Source organism: Thunnus albacares, chromosome 20, assembly GCF_914725855.1.
Source record: "Thunnus albacares chromosome 20, fThuAlb1.1, whole genome shotgun sequence".
In the NCBI taxonomy this organism is placed as follows: Eukaryota; Metazoa; Chordata; class Actinopteri; order Scombriformes; family Scombridae; genus Thunnus; species Thunnus albacares.
In genome coordinates this window covers 3,618,906-3,646,507 of record NC_058125.1, presented here as the reverse complement: position 1 = coordinate 3,646,507, position 27,602 = coordinate 3,618,906, and the positions used below count along the sequence as shown (strand labels likewise).

Genomic DNA, 27,602 nt, shown 5'->3' with positions numbered 1-27,602 from the left:
GAGTGGAGCCGTATAACATACATTCTCAAATAAGAGCTGCTATTCAAATAATGGCCAAATTACAAATAACAGCTTGGGTAAACACAAACAAATAAAGGCTGATTGTTAATGAAGCCTGGGTAAAAAAAAAAAACACTAAGTGGCAGATGGAATTACCTGTAATTTAAGGAAGTGTTGAGTTCCACTGATGGCAGCTTAACAGCGATCACAAATAACGACAAGTAGATGCAATTGGAAATAACAACAACAACAACAACAGAATGACAACAGAATTTCTAACAGATGAGAAAAGTTTGGGTTCCTTTTTAGTCTGCTCATCACTAACACCCAAACCAGACAATTTCAAAGCTCAATTTCCAAGAAATGTTCAGATAAAGTGAAACACACCTTTAGGTATGCAACGAATTCAATTCTAGACGGAGACCTGCCGGCTCAATGAACTCGTCCTCTCTCAGCAGAGGTGTTAAAAGCAAACAGCACACAGGAGATGTGCATTTTCTATGTAGCTGCAGGCTACAGCCATTTAAACAGCAAAGAGAGAGGGCAGCCCATCTGTTGGCTAATAAAGCCAGGTTAAAGCAAGCAGGAGAGGGAGTGAGAGCGAGAAAGGTCATAATATAAGCAGCAGTCCTTCATGTTTCACTGCCCCACTGCAGCCTTTATACCTTTGGTTACTAGCAGGCCAGCGTCATTCACTGAGGTGTTAAAACAGCTACACACATTGGGGGAAATTTATGGCACGCAACAATAGAGCAGGCTTGTTTCAGAGATCTAAAGGCTGTTATCTGTGTGCGTGTGTGTATGTGTGTGTGTGTGAAAGGGAAAGAGAAAACACAGCCTGTGTGGGTTATCAGTGTGTACCCAGTGACACAATATAGTTCAATAACCCATTACATGTGTTTTACACGCAGTTTTGAAGGACAAACCTCAAATGTGTCCATTAGTTGGGGCTGTATTTGCTCCACAAGCCCAGTGAGATGATCCAGTGTTTTAATTATAGGCTGATGCGGTTGTTGTTGTTGTTGCTGTGGATGTCCAACTCACTAATGATGCACCCAAATGTGACACTGAAAATATCCAGTACCATCTGTGAAGACACAGGCGAAGAAGGGATGAGATCTGGATCTGACATGCTCTCTGCCTCTTTCTCTGAGGCCCACATCTACGCCTGAATGATGCAATATAACACATGCATAATGCAAAATGTTATTATGAGAGCGGCTGTAAGCCCGGTGTTGTAATAAAATACACATCAGGCATTATAAGTACTTAATAAGGTCACATATCTCGTTGGATTTTAATGGCTTTTCTACCCAATTTGCATTAAAGTTTATAAGGTCTTATGAGCATCACGGTGCTTTGTGTGGCTATCAGTGCTGGAAAGTTACTAAGTACATTTATGCAAGTACTGTACTTAAGTAAAAATCTGAGGGACTTGTACTTTACTTGAGTATTTCCATGTGATGCTACTTTATACTTCTACTCCACTATATTTATCTGACAGCTTCAGTTATTTTTCAGATGAAGATTTGACACAATGGAAAATATAACAAGCTTTTAAAATACAACAAGCAGTGTGTAGTCGGGGTCACATTTCACATGTCTATGAGTTGTTAACAGCTCCACCAAATAGTGATTTTTCCCTCTAAACTTGCTTTCATTTCAGTAAATGTTCAAATGATCCAATATTTCAACAAAAATCAAAGATTAGAGAAAAAGCCCAAAAACTGAAAATAGATTTGTGTATCAGAACTTTGTTTTTTCTTCTTTTCTCTCCCATTAATCATCTCACGACCCCTCAGATTTATCTGGTGACCTTGGAGGGGCCAGACCCCTAGGTTGGGAACCACTGGACTAAACTAGCTACTGCAATACTTTAACTACATCAAGCTCATAATATTTATGTACTTTTATTTCATAAGGATTTTTCATGCAGGACTTTTACTAGTAATGGAGTATTTTTACATTGCTGTTCTGGTACTTTTACTTAAGAAAAAGATCTGAGTACTTATTCAACCACTGATGGATATTATGTATGAAGAGTGTGGTTATGAGAGCCTGCAATTCCTTTATGACAGCTGCTCGTCTGCTTTAAAGGTGCAGTGTGTAGAATGTTTAAGTATGTGTAGTGACATCTAGGGGAACGGACTTGGCAGAAATGGAATATAATATTCATAAGTATGTTTTAATTAGTGTATAATCTCATGACAATAAGAATAGTTGTGTTTTTGTTACCTTAGAATGAGCCCTTTATATCTACATAGGGAGTGGGTCCTCTTCCATGGAGGCCACCCTATACAAAACTGACTGTAAGTTGTTGTTGTTTAAGTGAAAATTCTCACATAAATGTGATAACTATTAGATGACTTTAGGGCAATAGATCGTCCAGATTGACTGACCTGTGTTAATGATGGGCATTTTTTTCTGCAACAGCCATTCATTGTATTAAAGCGATAGCTCAGAGTTTTTGAAGTATGACGTCATTATCCATAGTCCATATTGCTGCAGCACTTCCTGAACCAAACAGCTCATCTGTAGCGTAATACAGTGCGCGGCATGCGTAGGAATACGGAAGTTCTATAGTCGAGAAAATGTAGTGCCAAAGGAAAGGGCTGTCTGATGGCAGGTAGAGTGGTGAAAATATTCTAAATATAAGACACACTTAAACTGATTTTTTTAGTTGGACCTTTATTTAAATGGCTAAAATACATTTTGCTGCTCTCCCCACCCACAGCAGTACATTGCTTAGCTTCCATGCTGGTACTCCTGCCTGCTTCTCCAAACTGGGAGTGTGCTGACCGCCATCTACTGCAGGTAATACACCGAATATGGATAAATACCTCATACAACCCCTCTTCAAAATATCTGAACTATCCCTTTAACCTTCAGTAATTATCTCTTACATAGTAGATACAGTATTACTGGCAGTGGCAGAGTCCGTCATTCCCGTGCTGGGGATTCACAGGAAAACGATGCAGCATGTAATCCAATGCAAGTTTATCTCACTGATAACAGCCTCACTGTTTGCTGTTCACTCTCTTATCACCATGTCAGAGATGTATGAAGGTGCTGCTAATGTAAATGGAACATCCTACTCTTGCTGCTTCACATTAAGAGTCCAGCTGGCGAAACACACTGTGGTCTTCATTGTGAAGCAAACAGTTGACTTCTTTGCTGTAAACAGATACACTAGTTACTCTCCTGTTATATTTCTGACAAAGTAGCTGCTCAATGCGTGTTGGCTGTAGTATTACATCGCACTTACTGTTACCACATTAACCACAAGTCTTAATATCATCCTTAAAAAGGTGAGCTGCACATTAACATTTGTGCTAGAAATTAATCAGTGAGCAGTTACATCCTGCTGAGTCCCTGTCAGTATCATATTTCAAGTATTTTATCAAACTGAATCTAATTTATCATAATGCATTGTCGTGATCCCAGCTGATGGCATATGTGATGTCACACCACTGCCGGAGAGACGCACCATGGGAACACTATTCACTATGCACAAATTAAGGAAACCATGTATGTAATAATGCCGTCTTAGGGGATAAAGAGAAGCGTGAATAGCACCCAGCTGCAAAGAGAGTGAGAGTACATGAATGGTAAAATTAATTAGCATCCGCAGAGACAGTGTAATGTTAGTCCAGGGTGAGTTCTATGGCTCTCAGAGGCTCGGAGGCCTCAGAAGAGGCTGGTGATTATGGAGTAAGCAGATTATGCTTGCCCTCACTCATCATTTTGTGAGGAATTTTTGAGTAGGAAAATTCATACAATCCAAACTGAAATGTCATCTTATCTGTAATTGTTTCTAAACAGCATTGCAGTTGACTGGTAGACATCTCAATAAGACAGATGAGAATGTATTCATACGTGTAAGCACTGTGGTATAAAGCTGTTTGTATGCCCCATACACTAATTCTTTACTCAGGAAAACATCTAAATACAGCGTATTTATGCTGTTAAGTGTTAGTTGCGTTCTTGTATTCAATTTGTATAAGCAGTGAAAGATTGTTTGTTATTGAATTAACGGGATATCCATCAATAATCCATTTCTGAATATGATCTGTTTATTGGTATGAGATATGGAGGCATTGTGTAATTACTATGACTATAGTAAGAGCACATAAACCCTTGTACCCTGTTATTAAACAAGCTTTTCTTAGAGATTTCACTTTGGTTTTACAGTAGACGATACTGAAAAACTTAACCACAGTGAATGTGGTAATCAGTTATTGCTATTTCACCCTGGGTAAATAGATCATGTTTCTATAGACTGTTAAAAAACATCCATTGTAAATTAAACATGTTTTATGTTGTCGTTTTTTCAACTCTGTGCAGTGTATGCACATATTTCTCTCTGGCTGCATAAAGCCTCAGTAAGCAGAACAGTAAGATGACCTTGTTAGCATGGATTTTAAAGGAGAACTCCATGATTTAGTAGTGTATTTCCATAAAGTTGGGCAGAACCAAAGAGACCGATAAAAACAAGAGTGGTTGAAGCAGCAGAGGCTAAGATATCCTAACTTGTAGTCCCTAGTATGGGTCAACTTATTAAAACTACTAAAATAAAATAAAAAATCCTATATTTCGCATAATGCAGATATATATATGGGAGCCACACTGCTTGTGAGAGGTTCTCACAAAAGTCAGTCACCAGTCACACTCTGCAGTAGTCTGTGGTTATACAGGTATGAATGTGCAGCGAAAGAATTTCTAGAAGAAAAGAGTATAAATGCCCAGTCAATCTTACCAGATAAATTAGGGTTTAAAAAAATAATATAAATATAAAAATATCTTACTGTAATTGATATCAACACATCCCGCTTCTAGAGCCTTAGACTCAAATATTCCTCTAACACATCTGGACAGGTGTGTCTCAAGAGTCAACACACATAGGGAGATTTGCACATTTTCGATTTGGCTCAGCAGCTGTTTCGCTCCACTCTGGCTCCCCGTGTGGCATCGCCTTATTACGCTCTTATTAATGTAATATCATTAAATGTCCCCCTGAATATCTGAGTGCAGCAATTTATACACACCTCGTAACATTCATTCCTTTTGGCAGGGCCAGATAGCGGCTGAGTCCGGCGAGATCTACTGCGTCTGCAGAGTCACGAGGGTGAAACTGATTATTTGTTGGGATGGGGTGGGGTGAGGGTTGGGGTATTGAATCATTTGGCGTATTTATTATCCGTCCTCCAGCTTTGGCTCAATCCTGCTTCTCCTAGATCAGGTAGAATAATGGCCTCCATAACCTTGGGCGTTGGTGGCCTCTGAGAACTCTCTCTTCAGCCTCCCCCTCCGCTATCTTTTCATTACAGATCTGTAAAAAAAAAAAGATAGAAAACAGAAAATTCACGTGCACTCCCACATGCTTTGAGGCCGTATTTCTCTCCACATCAGGGCTACAAGAAGAGGCATCCTGAATTGATTGTGAGATAATGAAGGAGGGCTGGGAGAGAGGGATCGATGCAGCAGGACCCTGTTGACAGAAACAGACAACACAGGGCTGGGTGCTTCACTTACACACAAGGCCAGGCTGAGAACAAAATCTATCAAGATCTGGAGATGTTTCTGTGTTCGCATGTCACGTTTAAACCAATTCATTGACGATTTTGACCTTTGCTGAGAAATATTTCTTGTTGCATTGAATCTCTTCAAATCTGAGCATTTTGATACCAATAAACAGCCTAAACATCTCAAGAATCCAATGAGTAAACCAGGAGATTTTTCCTCTAACCAGTTCTTTGAAAAGACATTTACTATACACCACCTTACAACACTAAATTCTCCACTGGATACAGACCTATGAAGATTTTTAAGGAGATTTAGTAGCCCTCAATGGTACACTAAGAAGGCTTTCATTGCAGGTTTACAGGCTTCTAGCTATTTGAAATAAAACTAATATCCCTGCTAGGAATATTGCATGAATAAAGTCAAGACCTTTCCATCCTATCCATCCAAAAGATGATAAAATAAATGTGACAACACATCATTTAGCCTAGCTACTCTCCAAAGTTGCACTGTTAAATTTTATATTCGCAATAGTTTTGGTGTTTGACCAGTGCGCCTTGTCACCAACCATAAAAAAGGCACAATCATTTCAGAAATCTCTGTAGGACAGAGAGAGGACATTACTTGGGAAATGTGGATCTGTATATTTTTATAAATAAACAAATAAACAGCTTGTACGCTGCAGTGTGTGAGCTGTTTATTTGTTTAATTCTACACGTGCTCACTTGCAGCCCAGCACTTGACCTCTTCGCTTTGGATGTGCGTGTATACTGTACATTTTTATACCTGCGTACATCACATGATCAAAAGTAGCTGAACACCCGAACAAATGGAGCGACCCAAGTATTACTCTCACTTCAAGAGGAAGCCTTTTCAAAAGATTTTGGAACCTGGCAGCAGGGATTTGCTCCTAATCAGCCACAAGAACTTGAAGACCTCTGAAATCTTCAAATGAATAGGATGGATGACATGTTGTGCTAGTATGTTTGGAAGGAAGCAGTGTTCACTCAGAGGGTGGTGCAAAAAGCTTGCCATCATAGAGGGGTGAGATGCGATAAATTGTACAAATGGGGATAAAGATGCAAAAGTTGGGTCACTCTTTCCTCCAAAACATTCATGGTGTTGCGCTTGGTTGCACATACGAAAAGTGACGGAAGCGTTTTTGTGAAGAATACAAAAATAGAGAATGCTTGTTAGATTCAGAAAGGTAGAAAAATTGTCAGACACAAGGCCTCCCTCAGTTCTGTAATTGGAAAGGGAGTTTCAGACGCTCAGATGATCGATCCTACAAACACCTTGTATGAAGAATACTGAGGCTTTTAGTGAGTTTGGGCAATAAGGTTCACAGTCAGAGTTCCACTTCATCTAAGGTGTTGGATGCAGTTAAGGTCAGAACTTCTTCTTCAACAAAGTGTTATGGATCCCTGTTTGTGTCATATTAAGTACCTGGAAAGAACCTTCAGCAATCTGTTGCCAAAGAGTTCAAAACACACTATAGAGTGAGTTAAATCACTGTTCCACTAGTGTCTGCAAGTCAGTATAATCTCTCATTCAACATTTCTGGCCACTCATCCATGGACTCAAGATGGTATGTTGAACCTGCAATGGTCTAGGACACAGCTAAAACCAGAAATATAAACTACACAACTATATTAGATTATTAAAAAACTTTATGTATATAGAGTGAACCACGAGTAAGGTTTTGATCCAAGGCTAGATTTTTAGTCATTTGTATTTATAAAAATCTGAATGAGGTTTTCTTGCTTCTGGAAAAGAACCTGGAAGTTCTGGTCTAACTTCAGCATTACATTGTCTAAAATATCATTGTATGTTCTATTGTATGTTCTATTCTAATTGCTGGTTAGATTGGGTGGTTGTCGATATCCTGATTACCTTTTTCTTCAGCTCCCTGTAGAGTGAAGAACATTGTGAGGCAGCCAGCAGTGAATTGGACCCGCATTGTTAGGCATAGACCGTCATCAGCACCAGAGAAGTGGCTCCTCTCCACCTTGTCCCCTGATGACCGCTGATGTGATTTGAACGACTCTGACAGGTCACAGTAACCCTGACAGAGCTTCCTCTGTGCATGGCAGATAAGCTTCAGCTGTGTCACGCAAACAATGGAAAGAAAGCCAGACTGTAACACTGCAGCTGTATCAGCAGGAGAATCCTATGCCATTTAGAGGATCTGTCAAGAAAACCCTGAAACCTTTGTAAGTAATCTCTGAGCAACCCTTTCTTGGTTACGCCAGTGTTATTGAGCATGCCTCTGAGGATGGATATTGACATATCAACACATTTAATATGGAACAGTACAAAACAGGTACAGGTACAATAAGTCAGATCCTCATATAGTGAAGCATTTTCCAAAGTGAACTTTCCAGACACATTTATTGGGCTGATAACATTACTCAAACACAGTGTATGACCATTGTAAACAATAAAACAGAAAAAAAGGCATCAGCTCAGACCGAGAGCTGCTCCAGAATTCAAAGTGCGCCAAGCATTTAAAATTCTCAACGTTTTCTCTTTAACTCTTTTTTTTTTTTTTTAAATCCTCTTAATATATCTTTTGAATGATATTTCATTACTTTTCTTTACATATTCATTTTTCTGCAGTATTGATAATTATAATATGTACAAATGAGGCCAAGACACTGGTTGCTCCGAGGCTGTAGAAAGCCTGTAAATATTTGCCTCCCATGACATGACTATTTCTGGAAAATGACAAGGTAAGGCTGTGTTCCCTCTCTGTTGGTTTTGCTGATTGCATGCCTTGTTGGTGACTGTAATGAAACATCTGTGTGTCTTGTTGACAACTTCGTCTTGACCGGCGGGGTGGGGGCAGTGACTTAGTCCTTGGATTTTCCCACTGATAGCAACATCTTTATATACAAAGGCTTTAATGTCCCAACGTTGTCCTATTGAGAGGCTATCAAATAAATGCTTCCGCGGGTGGTTTTTTTAGTTTGTTTCCAAGTGTCTCTTTTTTTTGTTTTCTCCCAAAAAAGTATTGGTATCAAAATGTCCGTATAGATATAGTTGTACAGTGGGGAAAGGGCTTGTTAGTATGTGTAAGATCGAGTGTTCTAAGAGTTCTCAATGTATGAAAAGAAGAGTCTCTTTGCTCACAATGCAAAGTTCCTTATTTCGGACGATGTCCAGTGTTGTTTGTCTTTATACAATGCCATGAAATAATCTTAGATGAGATGCAGCCTTAAGCCCGATTTCACATCTTTCCTCCTCCCTCCTCCCCTTCGCCTCGCTCCCGCTCTCCATCTCTGACACCCGTCTCCATGCTCATCCAAGGGAGGCTACTTTAGCAACCACTCGTTCACTGGAAGAGAGGAGAAGGACAGGAGTGAGAATACTGATTTATATATGCGGCACTCTCCACAGTTCAGCTATTCTCCAGGCATTATTCACCCTCTACACCATATTTCATCTTTAGCGATAACACACAATTTAAAAGGAATGGCACCCAAGTGAATGGAGTGAATGTGAATGGGTGTGCAGCAGTAGGTAGGGAGGTAGGTGGGTGGGTGAGTAGGGGGTGAGGGGTGGTGAATTGTTGCTGCTATATTTTGAGTGGCAGCCTTGACAGAAAATTAGACCCAAAACCGAGGAGGAGCACAAGTAAACATTATAATTTGATAAAAAAAAAAAAAGTCTCGCAGTTGTGTGAAAGGAGGAATTTATTGGCGGTGTGTTATCATGATGATATTTTCTTTCTTTTTTCAGGTATTGAAAGTAAACACACACATACAGACACACACACACACACAGCATGATTAGCTCCCAAACCTTCCTGATTTCACATTCAGTTAACCCGATGATCACCTCTCAGGGGAGGGGAGGAGCATCTCTTGTTGTGCCTGCTCTGAAGGTTGACCTTACACAAATCACTAAAGAGCCATATTTCCCCTTTTAATGAGACACCCCCCCACCCCTTAACTTCATCTTCTGAAGGTCTTTAAACCTCCAAACAATTAAATAAGCAGGTCTGCTTTTTATGTTTTTGTCTTCTTCGTTTGGCTTCCTGAGGGTCTCTGGTGTGTTTGTGCGTTTGTTTGGCGATCAGGAGGGTCGGAGGCAGGTGAAATCTCCCCACAACTGCTGCACGGAATAAGAATTTCATCTTTTGAAGGGGGGGAGGGGGTTGAGTAGAGCAGAACAGAGAAAGAATGAGAGAGAGAGACACACACAGAAGGACAATCATGGTGCGGCCACAGTACAATAAATCCTGAGCAAAAAGAAAAAAAAGAAAAAAAAACAATGAATAGCAGGGACTGGGGCTAGCCCTTGCCTTTAATGTATTTACACTTCAGGGGTGAAATTCAACATTCTGTGCAGCAGCTGCTCAGATATATTGGCTGAAACAGATTTCAGACTCCCAACAGCCAAATCTGTCAGTCAGGTCCAAACAGGTGTTCCTGACACTCCAGCCATCTGACTTCCCACTGCCTTTTTTTTTTTCTCATTTCTCTTTAGCACATCAATCTGCAGTCTACATTTTATCAGCCATCAGCTGAGTCCCAGTTTAGCGCTCAAATTCGATATTAATTTCTTTATTAATTATAATGGTGAGCATAGATCTAGCAATAATCCCTCGGAACTGTGGATGTCATATCTAAAACAAATTACATCAGAGGCATTCAGGAGCAATATTCATCCCTAAGATGACAGTTTGATGACTCGAGTAATAATTTATCACGCTTACTGACCAAAAATTATATCTTGTCAGTTGCTTGTTGGTTCACAGTTCAGAGGGTTTAAATTGTTTTGGCTGCAAAATGTTCGCTGCAGGGACTGTCACAGCTTTGAGTTTAGTAAATTAAAACACTTAAAAAGTATTGAGGTGATACCTTCCCTTGCAACGCATTTTAAAGTATAATTTCATTTTATTACAACTTGGGTCTTCTATCACTCCTATGGGTGATAATAACCTTGTGCTTATTAAGTTAATTGGTAACACTGCTTCAGGAGTGGGACAAGACAGGAAACATGAGCAGTCAGACAATCAGGTTGTAAATAAATGTTAGTTGAAAGTTTGCCAAACTTATTATGAAGAGAAAACAATGGTAAACAGTAAAATTATGACCCAAACTGTCCATTTTAAACATCCATCACAGATTAGAGACCAACTACCTGGTTTAACTTTGATCTACCATACTTACCTCCTCATATCTAAACCACTTTATTAAACTGTTGGTTTGTTTACAACCTGTCTGATCATCTCAACATGTTTGTTGCCCCGTCAGAATTCATAGCAGCAAAATTGCTGTTCTCAGAATACCATACTGGCCCGAATATAAGGCATTTTAAAAAGTGGGGGGTGTACGGTATTTGAGGACTAAACACTTGCATATTCACAATAGAGGGTGTTCTCTGAGAATGGTACTGACCCATGTGTTATAGAGGTTGTTTGTAGCCTTAATCTTACTAAGCTAGCAAGTGTCTTCATGTGTGTTTATATTGTGTCTTTTAAGAGTTACTCTGCCTTAAAGGTCGAGGTTCAGAGGTCAGTCTCGACCTTGGATACAGCAGACAAAAGTCCTAGAAGAAAAGTGTGAACATCTACAGTTTTATGACAATTTAGCAAATTCAAACTGCTTGATGAGGACCAATCCAAGAAACCAGTCCAAGTTAAAGAATTACTGGTGTCACAAAACATTATCATGAAAAATGCTAACTGCCAGAGAGAATCCTTCCAATCTCCACGATCCTGACAGTGTAAGTATGTGAGTCATAATCAGGATGAAGAATTAGCTGCATCTGACTTGGACAAGCTCCACATGTGGGATTTACATTCTTCTTTAATGGAAGTATTTCATGTTTCACTTTTATGATAAAAAAGACTAATATTATTTTGGGGAAACTTCCCCAACAGGACTAGTCTGATGAAGTGTTCTTCCAATAACAGGTTTTGGGAAGGTGGGGGTTGTCTTACAATCAGTATGGTCTTACATTAGAGCCAATATGGTACTTTGGTGAGTACAATGCTATTAGAATGGATGTCAGTAATGGCTGAAACTGAAATAAACTGTATATTTCCTTTCAGGTGAAGTGTGGCGAAAACTTTTAAATGCTATTGTTAACTATTGTTAGCAATACGGTGTTGCCTGTTGAAAGCGCAGATATACTTGCATGATTAAACTGAAGATATCGCTCTTTAAGTGAGATGACATGAATTAAGCAGTAGTTTCTACCTCGGTACTGGAGCTTCTGAGCCCTGTTGTTGGGGCAGTCTTTGCCCTGCATGCTGAAGTTGATGTTGGTGCGAATGCAGCGGTTGTTCAGCGGCTGAACCGGGCGAACGTTGTCACTCATGCTCAGGAAGATCTGAGATGGCTGGTTCTGGCTCAGCAGCCGCAAGGAGTGCATCTGAGACGGAGACAAGAGAGGCAGAGTGAAAAGAAGCCAGTGAGAAAAAGTTGGCAAAAAGCAAAATGGAAATGTGAGCCAGAGTCATCCTGATCCACTGCATTATTTTCCAGACAGGACTGTATGGAGGATTAGACAGAAGGAGAGCAGAGGAAGTTTTGGAGTAAAAGCCTCGGTGCTGGGCTGACGTGTCTCACAGGCAGAGCGAAAGTGAGGCACTACTGGGGAGAAAATATTTGGCTGAGACAGACAATCCCAGGTGAATTTTGAGAGTTGTGTTTCAGGTCTGGGCTGGTAACTGAGGCTCACCTGCATGCGCGTGAGGTACACCGGCTTGTTCATCAGGATCCATGTGGCTGTCTCAAAGCACGGAGGGATGGTCATCGATCCATCATATGTGATAAAACTACTTGTCTCTGGGTAAATCTCCTCTATGTTCAGGCCGGTCAGTAGATACGCATCATCTGCAGGGAGAAAAGCAGCCAGAAAACAGTGTTTCAGCAGAGGATACTGCGGTTCTAGTTTGCACAGAAGTTGTAAATTGCACAAAACCTGTGGATATGTTATAAATGTCCATTGAGACAAAAACAAAAAGGATATATGGATTAGTAAAAGGAGTATTTTCATACATCATGCAGTCACTTAGGTCTTTCTAAAAGTTGAATATTGAAAAATACAAATTCATTAGATGGAAGCCAATCTTCTTAGCAACTTATAAGCAAGAAAAAAACAATGTCAGGCAGGTGTAAAATAACAAAAAATATAATTTATTCCAATACAGAAGGTTTGACTTCCTTTAAAGTCAATACAAAAAATGTAAAATCAAAGGTGACGCAAGATTTTTAAAATTTTTATAAATGCCTGAAAGACTGTCATGTCTGGGTTTTGTCTGATAGCGATTGTGGACTTAATATGTAGTATATAATATGTATATGAACTAATTGTTTCTTTTGGTAAATCATGATTTGGAAGAGTGCAATTTTTATTTTATTTATGATTTTAATACTGTAATTTACATACAGTAATTAATAGTGTCATCAGCTATACCAAGTAAAGGTTTAAGGCAGTATTTGATCTCACTGTTGCAGGTAAATTCACATTAAAGGACAGGTTCACAATTTTTCAAGTGTGTCCTCAAACAGCAGTCAGGTGTCCATATGAACAGTGAAAGAGGTTTTCCTCACTGTAATCATTCCTCCTGTTCATACTAGGAATTAAAAGATCCCCTTCAAATGTGCTTTCAATGTAAGTGATGGAGGCCAAAATCCATAGTTTGTCCACACAGTCATTTAAAAGTTGATGTGAAGCACCAGGCTTCCTAGCGGAACATCTTGGTGCTAAGTCTCTTATTACATTCTATGTCTGCTCAAAAAAAAAAAAAAGAAAAAGAAAAAGTGGGATGGGGTCCTTTGTGTGTGGGCTGTAAATTAATCTCCCACAACTCATGCACTGTGCTCATCTTTCATACCAACATTTTCTCACTTCTGCTTTCACATATCATTTACTGTTCTGTGAATGACAGGCTGTTGGTGTTGCAACACAAGACTCCTTTTATTCAAACTGTCTCCTCTGTCAGGACGCTAATTAGACAGCCTGCATTTCTCTCTGTCTTCACAGTCCAGTAGCACACTCTCAATAACTTGTCATCTGTTGACAAATGGACTGCCTGTTGTGATGAGGTCACTGTGGTGGGACCACTGCAGCTTTAATGCCAATTCAGCTGTGCTCTGCTTCACTGTTAAACACTGCATCTTGTGCTTCATGGGAATATTAATTGATTAAAAAAACCAAGCACAATAGGCTTAACTTGGGTAAATCCCCATTAAAAAAAATCTTCTGTGATCCTCTCTTTATGCTTTTACCACTCCTACACATGTGCAACTCTATCATTGATCTTTATGTGCTTGAAATGAATCATTCTCTTTGGATGGTGTGTATGCATCTTTGTGTTTACATGTGTGTACATATGTGTTTGGGGAAAAAAAAGAAAAAAAAGCATGGGCCGCCAGCATTGCTGGCTGTGAGAGGGGTATGCCTAAGGACTCATAAGCATGAGGGGGTGGCATTTGACTGTGTGTGCATGTGTGTGTGAGCCAGCGTGTGTGAGACGGTGTATCTGAGGGAGTTTTGACAGCTGTCAGAATCCATGCTCCTCTTCAGCTCCTCCAGCTGGACCCAGAGAAACCCCAGCCGGCCGCTCGCCTGCAGCCTCCTGCTCTGCCCGGTGCCTTTGAGACACCTCCCAGCCACAAGGGGTCAGTGTGTGTATCCAGCCACTCACTGCTCCCCCCCATTAATCCAATTATTTGTCTCTTTTTTCAAGCTAGCCTCGGGCGATCTCTGTGCCGATGCTGCCTCTCCTGTATGGCAGGCTGGCAGAGGGAAACCTCTGGAGAGCAGCTGTCGACTGCTGCCTAACATGCTGCCTCACCAACAGCTCCCTCCAGCTATACAGAGTTCCCATGCAGCCATCTCACTATCCCCACCCTGCAGCATCCCATCAGTCACTACTTTGAAATGAAATAATGATGCTTTTATAGATCCAAAGATGTACTCATTTAAAAAAGAACAACAACAAAAAAATGTGTTTCAGACCTAATTAGTACAGATGTTGACACATAACCACTTACTTTTATATGTTATTCTTGTGATGGTGTCTCTGTTCAGCATTCGATTCAGGAATGAGTTTGATGTCTCAGCAATCTGGATTAAAAGACAGCAAGAGAGAATGAAAAGGGGTTAAAGGGGGGGAAAAAAAATCATGAAATGAATTGAGAGCCCATCCGAAATGAAACTCAATTTAATCTACGCAGTTCAGTACTTTAAGGGATAATGCCAGTGTAGTTTTTAATCTATCACCTTTAATGCTCGTGAAATGTCTAAACCCACTGATGTATTTTGCACAGTCAGAAGCTCCTACACTTTCTTCTGCTGCTGCTTTGCCTTCTGGAAAACAAAGGCTCCCACTGTTTTCAAGAGACCATTAAAAACAGTTCACACACACACACACACTGCTGTCATGACAAAACATAATACATTTACATTGTATTTTTATCATAAGATGACTTAATAATGGATCAAAAAAGTTTCTATTCTGCCACAGCTGTATGTGACCAGATAACTGCCAGTGACCCCACTGACAGTTAGCTTCCACCTTGCTTTGAGTCTCATTTTTGCCTCCTCTTTGCCATCATAAAATTATAATGGTAATGGTAAAGGTCACATAAAAAGTGAGCAACCTGCTGTATAATAAAGTAATGTTAAAGGAACGGTTCTGGGAAATATGTTTATTCACTTTCCCCTCTGAGAGTGAGGTTAATACCACTCTTAAATGCGATGCTAAAGTTGAGACGTGGCTAGTCTTGCATAAAACTAGAAATAGTTACAGCATGTAGCTATTTCCATAAATTGTTTTTACATTTCTGAGATATGAGTTAGGTAGTGAGCTTCAGAGATGGTAGGCATATATTGAACAGGCTAGCTGTTTCCCACTGTTTCCAGTCTTTATGCTAATCCAAGCTAATCGCTTCAAATCTCTAGCTCTGTATTTAACGCACAGACATAGGAGTGGTATTGATCTTCTCATCCAAGTCTTGGAAAGACATCCAATAACCAAGAGGGACAGTAAAGATATGCTGATTACCATGATGAATTACATTAATCAATGTGGAATTTTCCTATAAAGAGAGGTCCCCATACAACAGTATTCCAGTCTTTAGCCAGCTCATGGCAGTTCAAATTTGCAGTTTTAAACCCTCATTGTCACTCTTATCATTTAGCAAATTTTAGTGGAATCAAAACCTTATGATAAAGGATTCATATTTAACATTGTTTCACAAGGTTCCTTTACTCATGAAACCATATAATATACTTTTACCAAATTAATGATGACAAGCAAATTTTAAGTAAAAATTAAGTAAACTGAGATTCTTGTTTGACTGTACATAGGAGTTTTGTCTGATGTAATGCATAACAGTGGAGCACAGTTGATTGTATTGAGCATCAGACACTGAACACAGACAATGCGTGGTAAGTTCTAATCTAACATTTTCCTAAGCACAATTTTATAATATGTTTTAATGCAGGCCAGTGTAAAACTCTAAAAAGTACAAAAAATAGAGGATAAACTATTGAACTTTAAAGCAAACACTTAAAGTTCTTACAGCTGAATGCAACAACTCCATCATGGGTGGTACAAACAGTACTACCCTGTTTACACCTCTGTATCATTTCTGGCAAAATTGCTGTATTCCACAGGATTACATTCATTTGATTGATGAGAGAAGGTTTATGAAGAATTCTTGTTACACCGCAGCAACTTTTCTAATCAGCCATCTGGCTCTCTGATTAAAAAAGAAGTTTTCTGCATGCTTGTAACCAGTTGTACAGCATTTTTCCCCAACAGTGAATGCTTGAAAGAACAGTGGATCAGCATCAAGATGAAATTCCTTTCACACAGCTGTGCAAGGTATTAGGACACTAAGGCTATAGTAAGTATGCAACTAATTGGTAAAAAGGGGAGAGTGGCAGTGGAAGGAATCTGATAGCACAAACCAACAGTTCTAGGATGTGACTGGTTATTGTTGGAGGAGTTTATTGTGTGGATTTTCCATTAGTTGCCCTGGAAACACATACAACAAAAACATTCACAGTCACAGCAGCCTTGGTTCACCTTAGGGGTGATGAGAAGTCTTCTTGACGCAAATCAGTTGTATTCAATTACCCAATGAAATAGGACTGTTAAAATCCACCCTATCACTAGAAAAAAACAGCAAATTGGACCATTCCAGATTATGTTTAATGCCGCAAACTCATCCCATAATTTGTAAAATACTGGGTTATAGCAGACAGTTCTTGTCAAACCTTTGCCACCATGATTGTTCGTCGATCTCTGTCAAAGACCAATCAGACATGAAAATCTACTGAAGCTGCAGAGCCACTATTAATTCCTAACTCCAGCGTTAGTCTGCCTGACCGACTCCATTGTTCAGTGCAGTCTGAGAAGCGTTGAGCAGCTCCCAACTCTGAGACATGCTCACTAAAAGCTGAAAGAAGAACCTCACACTTCACGTCCACCCCCGCGCCCTTCCCTGACTCTTCTCCTCTCCATCTATCCCTCACTCATGCTCCGTGGACTTCACAACTCTAATTGTCGAGATGTCTTTGGGCGAAGTGATTAAAAAGAGATGTACTCGTCCTCCCCCTCCCCTGTCTGCAACTGAAATTACTTAGTCTTTGACCTGTTCCCTGTACTCTTCAGGCAGGCATTATGCCATTACCAGCAAGTCATGCCGCTCGCTAGTTTTCCTACTTTCTATCTCACTTATTTTCATTCATTTTCAATGTTTTCTTGGAAAATCACCTGAGGGGATTCAGTCATCCTGTCTCTTCTATTCCAGGAATGTCCTCACATTAAGTGTGAGAATGGCACAGATTGAGAACCACATGGCTGAAGGTCGATCCGACACCATAAGCTACATCTTGAGGGTTCACATAGTTCTCGCTGCTGCATCAATCGACAATCCAACGTGTGAACGAAATTGCCTTGTATTCACTGTGAAACCCTGACCCGGTGTCTCTCTATTGTGTGTCTGGTTTTCACAGAGGTCCCTACGTAGCTGCAGTCACCACTTTCTTTAATGATGCCTCATGACTTTACGTCTAGACTGTAGGCCCATCCTGGCATTCTGAGTCAAAGCGATGGGATCGCAGCGTGCAGGAATATGACAAGACCTTGAAAAGCATAAGTCACTGAAAAGCGAGAAAAACGAGTTCCTGCTCTGAGAGAGATGTGTTACTACCGGATAGCTCGATGCTACTACTGAAGAGACTGACCTGCTGAAACACTGGAGTGCTCGATCAGTCTTAGGTGCTCTTGCTACAGAGAGAAAGCCATGCTAGCTGCAAGAATCACAGCTGTAGCAAATCCACCATGATTGTTGCTACAACTGGGAATAAAACACTATACCATACTGTAGTTGCTGAGTTCAACTTTGACCGAGAATGTGAAAGTAAACAGATTTAAACTGCTGAATGTTACGAGGGCTTCTACAAATGTGCAGCTGAAGCTAATCTTTAACTTTAGCTTGCTGTTAGCCGCACAAGCAACAGAAAAATGCTCAGCAATTAGAAGTCACTTATGGGAGTATTCTTTAATTTCCTTAAGGTTTTGCACAACATTCTATATTGGACTATTTATCAAAGATCCAGCTATTTTCTAATACAGTTTCTCATCTTTTGTAATAATAATAATTAATTTAGAAAGATTCCTTCACACCAATAATCAGCATATTTTGTATTTTAAAGGTACATGGGAGCAGAATACAGACGAAGTAGAATCATGATACATTTATGTTGGATATGGACGAAGTGACACTTGACAAACTTGTGTAATGAGAACCAGGAAAACTCACCACTAAATCACATCCATATTTGACATAATTTGATTCTACCTTATCTTAATTCTAAATGTACACAATGCCTATGTTTGTGGTTTCCACTCACTTTATTTACAGGCTAATGTCATTGTCACTACATATCTTATAGCCAGATGTGTCATTTTCAGAGTCAGTGAGGCTATTCACAAATGCAATCATTGAACATGTCAGTGGTGCTATATATGCTCTCGTACAGATATTTCAGAAAAAAAGGTTTATTTTTGTTGCAATTGTGAACAAAACTGTAACTCAGTTGCTGAATTCACCTTTGACGGAAAATGTGAAAGTAAACAGATTTAAACTGCTGAATGTACAAAAGATTTCTACTAATCTGAAGCTAAAGCTAAACTTGAGCTTGAGCTTGGTGTTAGCTGCTGTTAGATGCTAATCTCCTTAAGGTTTTACACAGCCTTCCTACCTTGGACTATTTATCAAAGAACTGGTTATTTTCTAACACTGTTTCTTCTCGTTTGCACCAATAAATAAACCAGGAGAGTTTAATGCCTGTGTAAGCCTCAAAAGTTCTCCAACTGCCGAGAATCATTGTTTGTGTAGAAAAAGAACAAGACTTTTACTTTCTGAACCCAGAACACCTGACATAACTCACGTAACTACTTCAGTATAAGATGTCGGGCACCTTTAAGATGAAATGCATAGCTTCCCAAATAGTAACACACTGGTATCATTATAATATCAGTTTGCTGATGGAAAAAGTCTTGTCTTTGGTGGCTACACCTATTAAAGCTGGGACTCTTCAGCAGTGCAGAGCCGTATGCTGAAGTTACATCTTGCCATCATATATGCCAACCACACCTGCAGCACTCCATTTCCAAAGCCCAGCTCCTCTCTCCTCCCACGCACTCTCTTGCCGGTTAGAGGGGGGGAGTCGAGGAGAGTTGACCTAGGTCAGCGTCTCCTCTCTCTCTTCAAGACTAACTGATGGTCCCATTGACATTGGGGAGCTAATTAGCAGTTAGCAGCTGAACTTTTCAGCCTTAGTGCACACGGTGCTGAGGACGTCGGCTGCCTCTCTGATCTCTGAGCCTCTCATTTAAAATGGAGACCTCTCATACACAACAAAGAGACAGGGGAGCACTACCACCACCCTAATACTTCTGCTCAGCGCTGACACAAAGCCAAGGAGCACATTGTTTCGCTCCGCAGGATAATTGGATTGCTAATTGTTTGTGAGTCGTGAGTTCTTGAGTAGAACATTTATAAGATTTTAGGCAAAGACAGATGGAGCAGGAGAGTGGAGGGGTGGGAGCACCGCAACTATCGTGTTGAAGGATAATTTATCTCCTGACAGATTTCTTTCAACCAATATTTGGCTGCTAGATACAAACACAGATAATCAGCCTATTTTGTATCTGAAAGGTACATGAGAGCAGAATAGTAGAATCAATGATGATACATTTATGTTGGATATGGATGTATTCTTGGTTCTCATTTCAAATTTGTGAAATGAGAACCAAGACATCTCATCATTAAATCACATCCATATTTGATAGAATTTAATTCCACTTCATCTAAATTCCAGACTTATACAATCCCCATTTTTGCTCAGTTTTCACTCCCCTTACTTACAGGTTTATGGTATTGTCACTACATGTCTTAGCCAGACATGTCATATATTCTTATTTTCAGAATGAGTGAGGCTATTCATTTAGCATGTGAGTGTTACTATGTAGGCTTTTAGGGGGGAAAAGGTTTTATAAAATTTGAAACTGCCTTGGTATTTTGTCTTTCTGTCCAATGGTTGTCCACACACCACTAATATCTGTATATGCATGGATGGAGAACAGTGTTAGTATTACATTTGTACTGTAAAAGAAATGTATAAAACAAAGGTAGTGTAAACCAAACAAGGTTCATTTTCCTGCATTTGTAAGAGAAACTGATATTACTGGAAAGAATAAGCCATGACGATTTATGCAGTACGTCTATGACATCTGTGTGTTCTGGTTTCTCTGAATATAACACTAAGAAGAAGGTTGCGAGTTCTGATGGAAATAGCATAAGTAGGGTTCAAAAGGTTAGTAAATGATTTAAATTCTGTTTTTACAGCCTGACAAGAAATTAAATTCTGAGTGTAAACACTGCTAAATGGAAATACTTGAATGAACACCTTCACTAAGCGCTGTCTGCACCATACATGATGTTAAGTCCTGTTTCATTTTGCAATATATGTTCCATTTGTGTGTTGTATACTGTAGCTGTCTTGTAATGCTTAAACTCTAATTAAACCAGGTCAAGTTCCTTGTTCAGCCACTGTTTCTGGTGACTCACCCATTATCTACAGGGGAATATAAAAAACTCCTGTCCAATGCAAAGATTCTGCCGGATATCTAGTATATATAACCCATTACAAAATGTCACCAGATCAGCTGCTGGGTCAGGACATGTCATGAGAAAATACAACTCTTGTGAGTGAATACAGCCTACGCACTGGCAGGAAGGTAGTTATTAAACATGTATATGAGACTTACCTTCATGAATATGGACACTATGACCAGTCCATTGGGGCTTTTAGCAGCTTCTGTATAATTTGTGTAGAGCTCATGATTGTAGTGGATCAGCTGAACCTGGAACATACAGAGAGAGGACATGCAGATACTTAAATAAAATCACAACCTGTCATTTTTCTTTGCATTATTATAGTGAGATACAAGGTTGTTTTCCATGATGAGTACAAAATAGAGATCTTGGATTTGAACATGCTTCTAGATAATCTATATTTTAGTTGCCTCAATTGAAGAATCCTTCCTCTCTGCTACATCGTGTCAGATGATTTAAAAGGGAAAATCAATACAGAATCAAAACTCTGCCACGCATCCATTGAGACATTTTAACAGGAGGAGCTGGTGTTCGGAACATTTTTATACACGGCGTAGAGGTGGATAGAAGTAATAAGAGGGACATAAAGAGGCGAGGATTCTGTCATTATTTGATCCAAGGCCAGCCTGCTTTCACAGGCTGAGGTGAGAGCGGCTAAACCATCTCCCAGCATGAGGTTAATGTTTCACTGACACAGATGCTTCATCCACTCCAGCTGTTCAATATTCCTGCCGTTTAATGATGTGTGGACGTGGGCAGGAGGCACTGCTCAACTTTCAACTCATAAAAGTGGAAGCTGCTGAAAGAGAAGCCCATGGTATTGAAATCTGTTCTGACAAAGACAACATGAATACAAGTTCAGAGCCAGTAACGATGAATCAGTTTGTAGATATGTATTTTTGAGTAGGTATATATTTGTGGGCATTTTAAGCCTTTATTAGTAAGTAAGAAGTAACAAGTAGCAAGGGCACTGTGCTTTTGGCATTGGTCTTGGCAAGGTTGGTTGGTCTGTCACTGGGGTATGCTTGAAAAGATCTAGTTTGTATAAAGTGTTGTCCAATGATATTTAATGGTATAAGTGTTTATTGCTGTTGCAAATGGCCACGCTGGAAGGCTGGTTGAAAAAACTGCCATATTGAGAAAGGGGAGATAAATCATAGCAATGGAAATGGTGCACAACTCTGGACAGTATCTTCATTCATGGGATCACATTCAGTTGTACACATGAAAAATGAAGGAAATATTTGTGTGTAGAATGAAGAAAAGCTTAAGAGAGAAGTTCAAATCCTCAAGACCAATCACGTGCTTGTCAGATGATGAATTTCTGAAAAATTACAAACATTTTTGAATGCAGCTTCCCAATTCTGATGCGGAAAAGGAGTGTCTGAAACTGTCAATGATCCAGCGAGTACTAGCCACAAGAACAACCTTCAAGGGCACGCTCAGCTTTTTTGCTGCAATGCAACATCATCTAGTAAGGCTCTTTGTTGGCCAGTCAACTATGTTAAGGGCACATTCCTTATAGATCACTTTGTAATGTGAATGCTGTATTCTTACTGCTTACCTCACAGTTGTCATGACAGAAGGAAAGATGATTGTAACTGTGATAACTTTCCAGAGCTGTAAGCTTCTCTCATAGCATTATAAACCACTATGCAGTGTTTTTGCACCTGATGAACTCTCAAACTCATGGATCTGTTGCTCAAACTGGACTATCTGGAATGTATTTCATCATCTCACCAGTACCTGAAACAACACAACCCCACCAATGGAGCCTCATACAGTCTTTTAATGCAGGGCTGTTTTTTTTTTATTTTTATGAGCACTCACTTAGTCTTTTGTGTTTAAGTAATATTTGTTTTGTTTCTGACAGAAACAACAAGACCAAAAAAATGCAAGCAGTTCCTTTGTAAATGTAAGTTATAAACTCGCCACACCTCATTACTCAAATCAACAAAACCAGCCATACAACTCTAACCTAAAGCTTACAATTCAGTGCCTTTAGGCTGTAGTGCTTCTATATTTTAATAGTAATATACACAACAAGCTGCTATGAATATAAAGCCGGTAAAGCACTTATTTCAAGCACAAAAGGTTGGTAATGATTTCAGATTTTTCCCAATGGCTCTCAGTGTTTCTCTCCCCACCTCCATAAACTTCTCATCCTCGCTCATTGGCAAAGGGCTTGGCTCATACTGTACCAGAGGATATAAATAAACAAATGTAAGAGGATAGTAATTATGAAATGCTCGATTGGGGGAGCGCAGAGCGACAGAACGTCTATAAATGCAATCAAGGCGAGAGAGGAAGTGATTAGGGCCCTACGTTGCACTGATTAGATTTTTAGGTGAGAGTGTCAGAGGCAGCCAAAAGAACTCATCCACACTGCCTCAATGACAAATTGTGCAAAGTTTGCTGCTGGTGAGCAATAAAAGGCCAGTGTGAGCCATAATAAAGTGAAAATGTTTGCCAAATGGAGAGGAAAAAATGAGGGAGATGCAGGGTAAAATAGGGAGAAAATAGAGGTCGCAATTAGATACAGAAACAGTTGAAGAAAGAGCAAAAGAGAAGAGCGACTGCATGTTGGTGAGGCCTCTGAGACCGCAGCATTACACCATTTATCACAGTGTCCCTCTGTTCGAACACAGACTCACACTAACTACTGCATACAGGAACACCTGTACCCATTAAACAGGTACAGTCTATTCAAATTCAGCCATAACACTGTTCCTGATGTCTACTGAACAGATTGTGATGACAGAGATGCAGGGTGTGACTGATATTAAAGAGTTGGTGCAGATTAGGGTTGAGGTACAATAGCATCTTACTGAATATGAAAACAGCATCAAATCTGCTAATCCAATCCAAATCCTCTTGAATCCCTTATTAAATCTATATAGTTTTACTGTGCAACATTTGTAAGTAGGTAAAGTAAGAAATAACTCAAACTCAAAGATCAAGACCGGATCTGTAATCACTTTTGGATGACTGAGAAGGTGACTGTGACAGTTGGTCATACATGGCAAGAGATTGTATGTGAATGTCTTTGGTCATTCTCAAGCTGTCCACTGACATCTTCCAAGTTGATGCTGTGGGTGGTTTTCACAGACCAACACTGACCAATTGTTATCATATGACCAAAGTCCCACACACCTGAGCCATCTCTATTCACCGACAAAGACTGTGAGATGCAGTTGAAACCTATAAAAAGTGGACCTGTGACTCACAGGCCACAAATAAACTTCCATGCTCAAATATTTTTAGCCACACTAAGAGCATGGCTGTTGGGATGGCAGTGACGATCTGCCAGTTGACACTTTGGGCTGACATTTGTGGTTAAATGTCTCAACAGCTCATCGATTTCCATGAAATTTGGTGCAGACATTCATGTTACTCACAGGATGACTTGGAAAACTTCTGATGATCCACTGACTTGTCATCTAGGGGTGTCATCAAATCAACATTTCAATTTGTCCAGTACTTTGCTTAATGAGCAAATCCCTGCAAAGCTAATGACATTCCCATCTAGGGTTGCCACTCATCTCATGAAATACGGAATTGTCCCATAATTGGTCAGCAAAGGTAGTACTACATGAATAAACAAATTCCATGTACTTAATAAGCGAGGTGATTATTGAGAATTTTCAGTATCTGTCTGATTCAGCTCAGCACATGATGGGTTGATGTATGATCGCTTTGCAGTAATTAATCAGAGAAGCACTTTGCAATGTGTCATTACGAGTTGGGAGAAGGAGATACAACCTCCCCTTAACACTTTTATGGGGGAAACCCTGACTTGTCATTTCAAACGCTCAAAGCGACAGGCAGCAAGGGCATAAGTGAGAAGCCTGCTATCTGAATTTTTTAAACATCACTCTTTCCAATAAAAAAAGAGTAAGGAGAGATAAAACATTTGTTAGCCTCTCTGGTTAGTGAATCTTTCTGTTTCAGTTTCTGTTTGTCCAGCTCTTTGGTGTGTCCTTGGCCACTGTCACAAGTTTTTAGGTTTCAGTTTGTTAAACCTGCAATGAAACCTGCACAGGAAGCAACACTGAACAGAATGATTTGAAACAACACTGAATTGCATGTGAAGGGTCACTACTGCTCGGCTAGCCAGTGCTCTCTGTAGTGTGTATGTGTGTGTGCGGATGTGTGTGTGTTAGTGTCTGAAGGGGTCATGACAGCCTCTTTATGGCATGATGGCTGGCCTGGCCCTGGGGGTAGGGAAATATGAAGACAGCAAGTCGATAGCGGAGGAGAGGTGTTCAGCGCTAACGGTGAGAGGGGTTTAAAAGCTCTGGGCTGGAAATGACGCTCTCCATCTCAACTTCCATCCATCCAGCCTCCCTCCTTCAGATTAACTGGAGCGTAGATCCATAAAACTAACAAACGGACAAGGCCTGCTACTACCACACACACCAATTACACTCTGATAATGCTACCTAGCTAACTGCTTTTTATGCAGGTGCTTAACTGGCATGACAGAACACTGCTAAAGCACAAGCTGACATTTTCAGATATCATCATCTTTCAATCCATCATCTGCGTTAATACACATCATGCTGCAGTGGTAATTGAACATAATCCCAAATTTAATTGGCTTTCTTCATTCATATTTATTTCTGTTTTCCTCAGAACAAGCCGTGCGGTGATGTTCTGATGTGATTCTAATCCAAGATTCACCACAATTAGGACGCCGCAGTGCAGATGTGGGCGAAATATGCCGTTTAATAGTGATTAATGATAATTAGGGGAAGAGAAAATAAAACACAGCAAGCTTCTTCATCAGAAGCTCTGTGACTGATAATCTGCCACAGCAATATTAGCTCAATGTGATTTTCCATATGTGTGACTGTGTTTGAAGAGGTGTGTGTCTCTGATTGATGGCTGTTTAAAATGTTTGGAACAGCAGCCTATGGTGAATGCTTCTCAAACACTTAACAAGATTTGTAATAAATAAAGCTGTATCCCCTCTTTAGCAAGGGGCTAACTCTCTGTTGAATTTATTAGCCGTAATCCTAATTTAATCTGTTTACACTAATATAATTTGAATCCACCATTTTAAGATTTTTGTCCATCATCATATTATTTAATCAGTTGATGTCGATAACGGGTGTGGAAAGGTCAGACGGATTGATTCTTAATTTCATTACACATCTCAGGTGAAGGAAAAATCTGTTCAATATTATTTGCTTTTCAAAGATTTTCCACACTGCAGAGTCTCATCTGATGCTGGTAAAAAGTGAGGGAAAAAGAAATAATAGGTCTTTGGCAGTATTATAATTGGTTACTATAAAGTTTTTTCTCCTCACTCCTGGTCTATTGTTGCTGAAACATGATAGCTCTTTAAAGGACGATAGCTCTCACATATGGAAGTATTGAAGAGCGAGAGAGTAACAGTAAACTGAAAAGGTTTCAGTGTCTGTATTTCTCTAAAATATGACTTTCTTGATGCTCTTCATGATCATGGTCACCTTTGATAAAAACTACAAGCTGTTGGAGTGTTATGTGAATGTTAGCCTTAGCTAATGTGAAAAAGCTGTACGAGGTCAATATTAAAATACTACACACTGGACTTATTCTGAAATCTTGGATGTGAAGCTGTTTGGCTGATTGCCTGTTTTTGTAAAGACTACAAACTTCTATCTTTCTTCTATTATTGCCAACCATTTATGAAAGTATAGCCTTTTAGCCATGCTGAAGGCACTCTGGTGGCGACGTCAATCAGTTGGTCAGTCCAGCACTTTTGTGCAGACTGAAATTTCTTGACAAATACAGTATTAGATGGAACGCCATAGTAGAAATATTCATGCTCTCAGAGGATGAATCCTATAGAATGGATTGGCACAAGTTTTTGTACAGACATTCGTGGTACCCTGGCTTGTAGTGTCATTAGCATGTTGAAATGTTCAACCCTGTCTCCTAGAAATTACATTCATATATAACTTAATTGTTTTGCCAATTATGTTGCATTGACAAATGTAATCGCTACATGGATTATGTTCACAGGTAATGTTTTTTTCAAATGAATGAAGCACTATGTTTATATTTATAATTTTCCCAATCCTCTGTTTATGACCAAAAACCTGAAAAACTAATGACATTCCCATCAGTCTCAGCTGCACTGTTTAGTGTGAGCAATTCTATTGTCTCATTTTTTAGAGGAGATTAGCAAATGTTGGCATGCTAACAAGGGAAAGGAAGATAACCGTGGTAAACATTATACAGTACCTGCTCAAGATCAGCATGTTGATCATGCTGACGTTAGCATTTAGCTCAAAGCTCTGCTGTGCCTTATTATCACAGCCCCACAGAGCTGCTAGCATGGCTGTAGACTGTTAGGCTGTCACTGTTTTTCATCCATTTTATTACAACATTAAAATCAAGTTGCAGAGTTGAAGCAGAGACTTGACACTATCAAGTCACCTTTATTTTATTATTTTTTTCAAAGTTATTTTGTCATTTTGTCACTGCAGTTGTGAACATGAACCATATTTAAAACTCCCTCTTGCTGGTGCATTTTCTTAAGTATTTTTTTGGGGGGGACTTTATTAGAGAGTTGACAAAAATAGAGATGACAAGAAACAGGAATACATGACGTACAACAAAGGTTCCCAGACAGACTCGAACCAGGGACACTATTGTTCATGAAACAAGAGAAACTGCAGTGAGATCAAATGGTTATGTTATCATATTTTTAAGAAAAATCTCATTTTAAGGCAGAAATATGAGACTCAATGACATTTTTGCAGTGTGAGATCTGATGTTTGAGTTTTTATGCATCTTAGTCTGTGTTCCTAAGTCTCTGTATGTTCTATATTTTACCTGGCTGCAAGACAGATTTTCCCCTCAAGGATAATAAAGTTAAAGTTGAAGATGTCATTTGGTGAAAAGCAATCATTAACTATTGTCAGAAAATCATCT

General features: G+C 39.6%; 1 protein-coding gene across 3 annotated transcripts in view; it reads right to left on the bottom strand.

Annotated features, from left to right (window-relative positions):
• Nucleotides 1-7,892: 7,892 nt before the first annotated feature.
• Nucleotides 7,893-27,602, bottom strand: part of ca10a (carbonic anhydrase Xa) — a 257,091-nt gene continuing 237,381 nt past the window's right edge. For all 3 annotated transcript variants that reach the window (XM_044337472.1, XM_044337473.1, XM_044337471.1), the window contains exons 6-10: nt 20,831-20,926; nt 14,535-14,607; nt 12,214-12,368; nt 11,730-11,904; nt 7,893-8,857 (exon numbers count right to left, since the gene is read on the bottom strand). In XM_044337472.1, the coding sequence (XP_044193407.1) occupies nt 8,835-8,857; nt 11,730-11,904; nt 12,214-12,368; nt 14,535-14,607; nt 20,831-20,926 (522 nt within the window). In that variant the 3' untranslated portion in view covers nt 7,893-8,834. The remainder of the gene's footprint in view (nt 8,858-11,729; nt 11,905-12,213; nt 12,369-14,534; nt 14,608-20,830; nt 20,927-27,602) is intronic.